General features: G+C 39.2%; 1 protein-coding gene across 2 annotated transcripts in view; it reads right to left on the reverse strand.

Annotated features, from left to right (window-relative positions):
* Nucleotides 1-10,713, reverse strand: part of SLC15A4 (solute carrier family 15 member 4) — a 25,870-nt gene extending 15,157 nt beyond the window's left edge. Inside the window, exons 1-4 of one of the 2 annotated variants that reach the window (XM_084491641.1) lie at nt 10,074-10,713; nt 2,275-2,570; nt 1,393-1,561; nt 281-358 (exon numbers count right to left, since the gene is read on the reverse strand). In XM_084491641.1, coding sequence (XP_084347767.1) covers nt 281-358; nt 1,393-1,561; nt 2,275-2,570; nt 10,074-10,643 — 1,113 coding nt within the window. In that variant the 5' untranslated portion in view covers nt 10,644-10,713. The remainder of the gene's footprint in view (nt 1-280; nt 359-1,392; nt 1,562-2,274; nt 2,571-10,073) is intronic. The other variant, XM_084491640.1, reaches the window with a different exon arrangement.

Consider the following 10,713-nt stretch of genomic DNA (forward strand, 5'->3'; position numbering starts at 1 on the left):
CAAAGATCATACTCTGTCCACTAAAGGACAAAGACAACCATAATTTAAGGCAGTTAAAATTCTCTGAATGCATTAAAAACAGTATGGTGTGAATTCCACATACCAATAAATATGCCAAAATCTAGGTATTATGCCTCATGTCTTTCAATGTGTGCCCAGCATCTGTAGTCATTCCCTACCCTTAGCTGCTACCTTGACTTCCTGGAATTGTCTGTACAATACTTATTTATTTTTCATTTCATCTAAAGAAAACAATTTCCACTTGTTTTGCCCTACTTACCGTATGAACAGAGTTGGTATCATTTGCTATTTCAGGAATTTTCAGATGAAGACTTTGCAATACATACGTTGTCTGCATCTAGCATTAGGGAAGATGATTTTAGATTACTTGGACATGCCAAACTGAGACCAAGATGTTTTTACTTTTTTATATTTAACAAATATTACGCCAAAGGTAAATTGCAAATATAGCAAGCCAAAAAGAATTAGAGCACTGTAAACTGCTTTTAACTCCTAAATTTAATTTTACTAAGTGCAGAAAGAATCATTCATGTGATTTTAAAATACAATTTCTGCATTTTTCCCCCAAATATTTGCTACTGTAATTTATCCCAGTAAGACAGAAGAACCAGAAAGGAATTAATTAAAAATGAAATCTATTCCACTTACCCTGACCTATGTAAATCAACTGCGAGATGAAACAGAGTGCAATATTTAAGATATAATTTTTACAGCTATTAAATGATAATTTTAATGATTTTATTTTAAGTTATGTTAATTAGTTTAATTATCAAGTAAAAAAATGATTATTTAAAAGTATTCTCAGTAACCGCTTTTCATCTCTCTACTTCAGCGGAAGAGCTCCCAGAAAAAATGTGAAAGTAGATACTTTGGCATACTGGTAAGCTAATACAGCTTTCCCCAATAATTTTATCCAGCAAACCAAAAATGCAGAAGCTATCATCATTTAGTGTTTTTTTTTTTTTGCTAAGACAATACTAAAATGATCCCTGAGATGCAGCCACAGGTATGTGAACAAAAGGTGGTTAACATTATTGAACACATGGATATTAAACAAAATCAAGCAGAACTGGAGTTCTGAAGAATCCTGTTCAATATTCATCTTCTCTAGAATCACGACTACTAAGTATTAACTGCAAATAAACCTTATGGAACAGCCATCCCATTCCATCCCATGCCCTGTTGTTCAACGTTACTCCCCTCCCCCCAAAGAAACTTTCAGAGAAAGTATATTTACAACCTAGGCTCAGAACTGCAGCTTAATGCTATAGCCCCAAACCTTTCAAATACAGATGGAAGAGGAAATCTTTACATTTGAGATTACATTTCTCAGACATGGAAAATAAGAATGTAACCCTTTGAACTACTCACTTGAAAATACACTGTCCAGTAAGGTATTAAAGCCAAAAAGACAGGGATAATCTTCACAAGAACCTTCACATCTTCAACTTTATCTTCTCTGAACGGGCCTCCATGAGACAGCTTAGCCATCTCAAACAAGCTCTGCTTCCGAGATTGCTGAAGGACTCCCTGGCCTTCACTGTTGAAAAGAATTTGGATTTAGTTATAGAAAAAAACAAAACAACAATTAAAGAACAACAAAACTTGACTTCTCTGTGGTCTTGTAACACATTCTAAAAAACAAAAAAGCTCATACATTTCCAAAATAAGTTATCCTTAACTACAAATAAACTAGGCCATAATGGATCAGTAGCAGCTGAAAGCACAATCTGAAATGTTCTATTTCAAAGGTTTGCTTATTTCCCTTACTCATCCTCACGCATAAGTAAATGTCACTGCAATATGCAGATCTTAATAGTATCACCAAATACTGAATAGTTTTACAATCTGAATATGTGAAAGCTCATAACACATGGTAGCATTTTTAAAATCAGAAGATGTCCCATAAGCATATCTAGGCAGTTAAGGAAGTTTACTACTCTTTAAAAGCAGCATACTTGAGCAATATTGTCAGGATAGAGCGTTCAGTTGAAAACAGCAGACTTGACTTCACAGTATGTAGATCCAGAGATCTCATAATACATTTCTTTTGTCCCCAGGTTCTCAGAGTCCAATTTCCAGGGCCCAAGTTCTCCACCTGAGTAAGCCTCAGATGATCCAGTTCTTGAAGAAAAACTGCATACTCTACTGTATTCTCTTACATGACTTACTGTCAGCTAGTCTGAACAAATTTATTTCAATTCTTAGACTGATTCACTGGAATTCAGACTATACAAAGAGCTCATTACAAACCTATTTGTTGAACGCTCCATAGGTCTCCTTCTCGAGCAACAAGAATATGTGAGAATTTTAAACATGTCTGTGAAGGCACTACCATCAGGTGGTTTTGTGATGAAGAAACTCTGACTACATAAGAAAACCATGAAAGAAATCCCAATGCAAACTGTTGGGATACTATATCCAATAACAAAGCTCACGTTCTGCTGAATGTATGCAATGCCTCCTAGAGAGAGAATAGCTCCCAAATTTATGCTCCAGTAAAACCAATTAAAAAATCTTCTTGTAGCTTCTGGACCCCGATCTTTGACCTGAAAAAGATTAAAAAGAAGTTCTTCAATTTCTGAAGGAAATTAAGTGTGTTTATTAGAATTCAATCAACCATGACACTACAAAGAATTTAGGTTTAATTTAGTCTTATTGAAATGATTTAACTGTTTTGGGCTTAGAATGTTATTTGATGTAATGACACCTTAATAAACTATCCCATTATATCAATGGCCTTCCAAAAGTTTAGCATATGGATTGAGAAGTCACATAAGACTACACTACATAGCTTTCCCAGAAAGGCCATTATTATTTCTACTACACTGTATCTCATTTGATCACTTCTGTAGACAATGTTCACTCAAATTACTGTCCCACAATCCACCCATAAGTTGAAATAACCTTTTTTTTAAGTTAAAATGGTTAAGCTACCAAAAAAAATAATCCATTATTAGTATTACAACAATTGTTTCTTCCAACTGTATATACATAACAATTAACCATACTCTATTTTTCTAAGACTCAGGTGATTAAAGCACAAATTCCAAATTTAAGTTTTAATACGGTCCTAATTCCTCTCATCAGAACATAAATTGAAGACTTGCCATTCTGACCTTAAAAAAATAATAATAAAAAAATTAAATTCAGGTTGCCTGAGGTATCAGGCAGTAAAAGAGACAGTAAACCCTTTTACCAAGTCAGCTCTGTTAACAGCGTTATTCTACTTTCATTGGAGAGACACTTGAAGAAAACACGTTCCTGGTTTGCACAATCATCCTTTACTGTTTCCACCATCACTCTTTATTCTGTATTGACTAGAGTAAGTCGCCCTAGGTTTTGTAATTAAGTCACAAGAACTCAGCATAACTCGTAAGATGTGATGTAAGAGAAATTATGTAAGTTAAAATCTGAAATACACTAAAAAGATCAAGAATACTAGAATAGAATAATCCATAATACTATGTTTGTCACTGTTTTATGACGGAAAGACCACGAGCAGTGACCAGTGAGTCAGTGCCATGCACTGGTCTTGCTGAATCAGTTGTTTTTGACTTCTAATTTCAAGTTTCCCTTCCTCTTTTTGCCAGACCTTGAACACATTTTCAACATTGTCAGTTCTGATTTATAGCTTCAAGTTCCTTGGTGCACAAACCCATCTGTATCATTTAACCAAGCTCAACAAAAGAAATATTAAAGTATCTATTCCTATGCGGTTCATAGCACTGTTAGGCATCCAAGTATGTCTGTTAGTGTGTCAAATACAATCTCCGAGCAAAAAAACCAAGAAATTCTCCCTTTCCAATTTCAACTTGGTACTGCTCTCTCTTAATCTTAACAGTTATCATGTGCAGCAAGGTAGATATTCTTTCTAGACCCCAAATGACAACAAGGTATTAGCAAAGAATTACATCATAGCTTGATAACATCAATTAAGTTGGAGCACTGTCTATTTGACTAAGTTTTTCATTTCTTCATGATAAAGTCTCAGTTCTCTTACACTTATTGCAAGGAAATGACTTTCCATCCTCTCTTACAAATGACCCCACTCATGTCTAGGCAAAAGCAAGTAGGGAGGTAAAAGCAAACTTTTATAAAATACAAGAACAGATAGAGCACAGTGTGATATTTCTTTCAAGTATTATCCCAGCCTCCAACTATTAGCTCCCAACAAACTTCCTGAACCAAGGACGGCTTCCATCTCTGAATAACCTGCAGCAGATTTTCCTTCTGTGTACTTGCCCAGCCTTCCCCTGAAACCAAGTCAGTTTTAGGACCCATAACATCCTGTAGCAGAATTCTCCACATAATTACACAGCGGCAAAAAACACCTCCATTTATCTGTTTTGAACCTGCACTGTACTAGCCTCACTTGCCTAGTTCCAGAAAGCAAGAGAAGACAGCTGAGCTTTATCCCATCCCTTGTCCACTTCTACCCCTCTCTCACCACCCATTATTTCCATAAACTACTGCTATATCCCCCTTGTAGCTGTCTTTTCAGAGGTAGGAAGTTACAGAATGCTGCAGGATTCCTTTCATGGAAACCACTGACAATCTCTGTTGCTCCTCCCTGAACCTTCCCTTCCCTTCTCCATTATCCTTTTTAAAACAGGATGACCAAAAAAGAACACAGTGCTCAAGGGACAAACACACCACAGACCCACGATGAAAAGAATTCATTTTCTGCTTCCTTATCAACGCATACATACACACTAAAAATCACATCACAACCATTCCTGAAATGCCACTGTGGCATTTTACTGACCAATGTTAACAACTTAATAAAAATCCCACCATTGGGAGTAATTTGTCAAAGTGGAAGAGCTACAAAGTCATCTCACAAGAAACACTGGAGTTAAGACAGTCCTCATAGTTTCTTTCAAAGATTCTATTGTCTACCCAAAATAACAGCTACATTACATTTACAGGGGTCTACTCCAAGTTACCCTTTGGCTATTACACGATCTGTGTGACAACACGATAGATTTGTTTATTCTCAAGTGTTCACTGAATGAACAACAAATATTTATTTCTCTGTTACTAATCCTGTAGATGGCACATTTTAATAAGCAATCAAGAAAAAGAAAACCATCTTGTAATCTTAGTTTTATTTATCAAGGATGGGCATTTTTCATAGAACTGCAGGAATTCTCCTTTTGCCCCTTGTGCTTGCATGCATTATTTTCAATCACCCAAGCAAAAAGAAAAATATATCCCTCCCTCTGCTCAATTTCTTCTGTGCTCAAGCATAGCAACACTGTCCTTGTGGTATGAGCACCACCAGCCTCATTATATTCTTATTGTCCTACCAGCGGCTGCAAGAGGGAAGTGATACACACAAGGAGCACAGGTATGGTGTGAGTCCTGAATAAAATCTGTCCTGCAGGCTAATGGTTCCATATCCCTGCACTGAAAGTCAAAATAGGCACATTTAAAAGATTTCATCCCCATCGCAACAAAACAGCTTCAGGTCAGTAGTAGTACTATAAAGGATATGAAAAAGGTCAGCTTCTTAGATTTCAGTCAAACTTCTAACATCAGTGAAATGCCAACACCATTGAAATGCCAAGGCTGGAGCGCTATACTTCCTATCACTGAATAAAAGCATTGTAATAAAACTGTTTCAAAGGTGCCCTGACTCAAATGAACATTAGCAAATATCTAATGCACACAATTAATTGTTCTAGGTAGCATGTTATTTTACACATGAGCTCAGATTCAGACACTTCCCACAGATTATACCAGTGTGGGACAGCTGTTAGTTATGTAGGTCATCTTCTACTGCAGAATATCCAGTCCTTTACCTCCATTTAACTCTTCTGCATTCTTCAAACCTTTCACACCTATGGGTGTGAAATGAGATAGCACACCATTCTCCAAGCACAGTAAGGGACAATCCAGCAGTGCTTCTAATTCAATTAAAATAAAGAATGACCTATTCTACCGTAAAATGAGCATCCAAATTGCTCTGAATTCTCTTGTTTCCAAGGATAGGGTAAACATGAATTGAAAAGACAAAAATCAAACAACAAGAAAAAAAAGAAATAAAATAAAAGACTAACTGTAAGTCTTCTGGCCACAGCTGCATTATCACTTATTGACCAGCTGGCATTGCTCACTGCATTCAGATGGGCTTCTAAAAAGGAAATAAAAGTCTTGCTATTTTGGAGACATTTACCAAGACTTTTGCAAAAAAAAAAAAAATGTCTAACCTAAACCTTGATACTATCACTGTCCGAAAGGCATTTTTCTTCATACATCTGATAACTAACCTTTACATACAGCTAAGCCAAATGCAGAAAGAAGAATCACCATGACATAATGAATGTTGTAATTGGGATCTACACGGCATTGGATTTCAAAGTAGTACAGGAATAGTTCTCAAAGCCAAAATTTCTAATACAAAACACTTACATTAGACTGATTATGGTCAGATGAGATGCAATTACCAGGTCTCATGCTAAAGTATCCCAAGTGCCTGGAACACTGTGTTATGGGAGTTGTGTAATCTTTGGGTTATTTACAGCCACTTTCAGTAGAGGACACACCAGCTGTGTAATGCTGCACTGCAACACTGCAAACCTGTTTAGGATATGAGGCTAGCATCTTACAATCGTGACTAAAATTTTAAACACAGCTAAAACAGAGGAAGGGTAACTAGATCTTTAGTTACAACACTTGATGAAAACAGTCATTAAAAATACCTGACCAACAGCAACTTCCACGGCACAGCTGCCCTGACATTAGTACATAGACCTTATTCTGACTTAGAAGATGATCACTTGCTAAGTTACCCCTCTCCCAAATTTTTCAACACCAACATCTTTCTTGGGATATGATCCACATACTGACCAAAGCAGTTGTTACAACTTGACATCAAAATATCACACAGCTCTAATATTAAAACTCCATTACACAGATTCTTCCAATTTTTATGTAAAGAGCTAGGAATCCATACAAGCATACAGTGATTCACCAGTTGTTCTTGGAGAGCAACTGAAGAGAGCTCAGTAACAGCTTTACACTACTGTTTGATGGCAACAAAATCTTAAATTTTCATAGTAAAATTTGGCCAATCCACATTTCAGGTCTGCTTCCTCTCACTACTGCCACATCTGTGGAAACAAATTAGTACTACACACGTGAATGCCACGAGTTCAGTTTTCAAACTGTTACCTGCAGATTCCTCAAGGTCCCCAGACTCGTAAGAAGTTAAATAACAACAAAAAAGAAACTTGTGGTTAATGACCTTTAGTTCTTTATAGGGGATTCCCTATTTCTCCTCAGAGGCTGCAAAACCTAAGTTCTACAAACCAAAAAGTTGAAAATCACTCTAAAGCAGACTTTTTATCAGCAACTCCCAATACTACTCTCTTTGACTGTACTAGAACTAAACCCATTGCTGTTAAAGTAGCAATCTTTGAAGAATTTTGGCATATTCTGGACTGATACATTTAATTCTGAAATTTAGAAAGGAGAAATACTGTGTGTTAAAACTAGCATCTCCATAATCATATAATCATCGTAACTCCAGAACAGATTCATCTATTGTTAGATCAGTGGTTACAGGTGATACTAGACCAGTAGTCCACTACTGATTTTGGCTTCAATGCTGAAGCTAAACAAGCTTTCACAACAATGAGGATGAACATATTCAGATGTTTCCCAACTGTAACAAGTCACAAACTGCTACACAGAACAGGAAGTGACTACAAAACACTCTCGTCCAAAAGGGGAACTGGCAAGTGTCAGGTGTACTTATCACATGCTTATAAACACTATTCTGAGAACCATCACTTCAGATTTAGACCCAAATGTTGGATCTGTGTGCAACTTCTAGGAAAGAAACAGAACTCCATTAAGTTGACCTACACCTAGTTTGCAGCAACTGCTTTTGGTAAACTGACTGCAATGTCAATAAAGTGACTTTTGCCAGTAAGTCTTTTTAGTCATAATAGCACTTCTAAATGCATCCATTTAAAAGGAGATAGGCAACCACACAATTTTAACTGAAGATGAAGATAAGTATTGGAAGCCAGTTTCCAAATCTCCACAGAGTTATTATTCTATATAAATAAAATCTTGTTACTTTTTGGTTCTCCACCCTAATTATATATTATCAGTTAAAACTGAAAAGTTTACATAGTAATTTTTAAGAGACCAGCAATGAAGTGCAATTAGCAACATCTGAAAGCTAGTTAATGTCAGTTAACATTCAAGTGATAATATTTCTTGTTGTCTGGTATTTAAGGGAACTAGGACAAATCTTGTCAGCATGCGTCAAACCAAAACATGTTTGCATTGTACTCTGGTCTCCCAAGAACGTGACTCTGGGGGACAAATTATTTTCAGCAATATACTCAGCAATCTACCCAGCAGTTTGCTACATTACTATGCAGGCAAAAGCCACTCAAGGGGGCCCAAAACTGCACAGCAAAGTAAATGGTATGCTGTAATACGTTTTAAAATAGATAAGCCAGAAAAACAAAGAAGGGGGAAAATCTGGTCCTTGGCAGAGCACTAGTGATTATAAACCAGAAGGAATATTTCTTTTGCTTCACTCTACATAAATCACTGTGAATTATCTGAAAACCTAGCCAAAAACTGCTTTCAATGCAATCCTGAGGGAAAAGACTTAAAATAAAATAAAATAAAACAAAATAAAATAACCCATCTATAACAGCTACATCTCCATTGCCAACAGTTCTTCCCTTGCTCTCTTCCTGCCATTATTTCTCTCTTACATTTAACATTCATAAAGTGTTCCAAGGATAAGCAATCAGTTTTGAAAAACACCTTACAAGATACAGTTGTATCAAGGCTATTTCACTTGAAGGGCTCATGCTGGCTTACACGTAAACAGAACCAATACACTGAGGACATACAATTCTAGTCTACAATAATGTTTTACATTTATATACTCTTTTACTCAGAACCTCAGAATCTATAATATATGAAATGCCAAAGAATGACAAGTGTGAACTGCACGACAGAGCATAGAGGGACACTTGGCAAGGAGATTGTGGCAGATCCTGCCCCTCAAAGAATTTCATGGCATTTCTGATAGCTGCACTAACCATAACTCAGTGGGCCAGCAAACTGAAGTGGAGGTATGTTCCTTGCTTTGCCACCAAGAATGTTTTTGTTGGGAAAGCTACTCAGTATCTAAGCATCTGAAATTCTCAATTTGTAAAGCAGAAATTTTACATCATCACCCACCACCAGCATACTACCTTAGCATAAGACTAAAAAAAACACACAACAGCATGTTCCAGATGATATTGAACCATGACCTGTCTGTTATGCATTTTTCTGTAAAGTCACTTGGTTCCACAGAGATGATCCAATGAATGGTATCACCAAATTGGATGCGGGTAACGTTATTTGACAGGACATGTCCTTATGAGAACAGCTTTAGTAATGCATTAATACTTTTACCACTTGGAGAGCATCTTCCCACCTGTCACCTGGAACAACATTAGCCTGCACAAAGACATCACTCACAGGCACAGTGAGTGATACCTTAAGGCTGAAAAATGTTTGTTTGATCTCTATCCTTCATTTATCATAGTAGGATGAGAAAGGCCTCTGACCACTGCTCCAAAAGGCCCATGTTATCTTTGTCAAAGCTAAAATGTGTATCAGGTATTTCACGTGATGAGCTGTGAGATCAAGTTCTCTCTGTACAAACTCTACCACATAGGATAATCAACAATGTACTTAGCGGTCACGAAGAACCAAACCCAACTTCTCAACATGGTTATGTCTTCAGTCAAACCAGGTTCTGGAGCTCCAAGGAAACCAGAAGCCCAGAGACCAGCCATCACAAAGCCATCAAAATCACATCTTGCAGGGTACAAACCAGCATCCTACATTACACAGGGAATGAGGCATGCTAATCCATGTTCCTCCAGGCCTCTGCAACAAAGCAGTGAAGCAGCTGGCACACCATCCACCCCACCAAGGCAATTCCCCACATAACTGCCACCCATCCCCTGGCTCACACCAGCACCCACAAAGGATTTGGCAGCCACCAAGTTATACTCGACCTGGTCCGCCCCAAAAGGGGTGATGTTGGCCTTGACCGACCCGACGCCCAGCCCCACGAGGACCAGTCCCACGAAGGTGGCGGCGGCACAGTAGCGGGTGGCTCCCGCTTGTGCGCAGGGCACGGGGGTGGTGTTGGCCGCTGGAGAGGAGCAGTTCTCCACGGGGAACAAGGGAATGTCCCCGCAGAGGCCCTGCCGGGTGTGCGGTGCAGCGATGACGGGGAAGGCCAACATGCCCAGCAGGTAGAGCGCCATGCTGAGCAGAATGGTGCCGAACTTGCCCAGCAGGGCGTCAGCCAGCCAGCCGCCGAAGGGCGACACCAGGTAGGTGATGCCCATGAAGAGCAGCAGGGCCTGGCTGGCCTGGGCGCCCTCCCAGCCGTAGGGCGGCCCGTTAAGGAACAGCACCAGGTTGGAGGTGACGCCGTAGAAGGCCGCCCGCTCCAGCAGCTCGGCCAGCAGCACGGCGCCGCACGCCACCCGCCGCCCGTGGAAAGCGTCGCTTGCCGCCCGCCCGCGCTCCCCGCTGCCCAGCAAGGGGCTCCGCTCGCTCGGATCCGCCTCGTCCATGGCGGCGGCGGCGCCCCCTGGGACCGCCACGGCCCTACCCGGCCCCGCCGCGGAGCCGCTGCCCGGCTCG

This window comes from Aythya ferina (genome assembly GCF_964211825.1).
Source record: "Aythya ferina genome assembly, chromosome: 17".
NCBI classification, from domain to species: domain Eukaryota; kingdom Metazoa; phylum Chordata; class Aves; order Anseriformes; family Anatidae; genus Aythya; species Aythya ferina.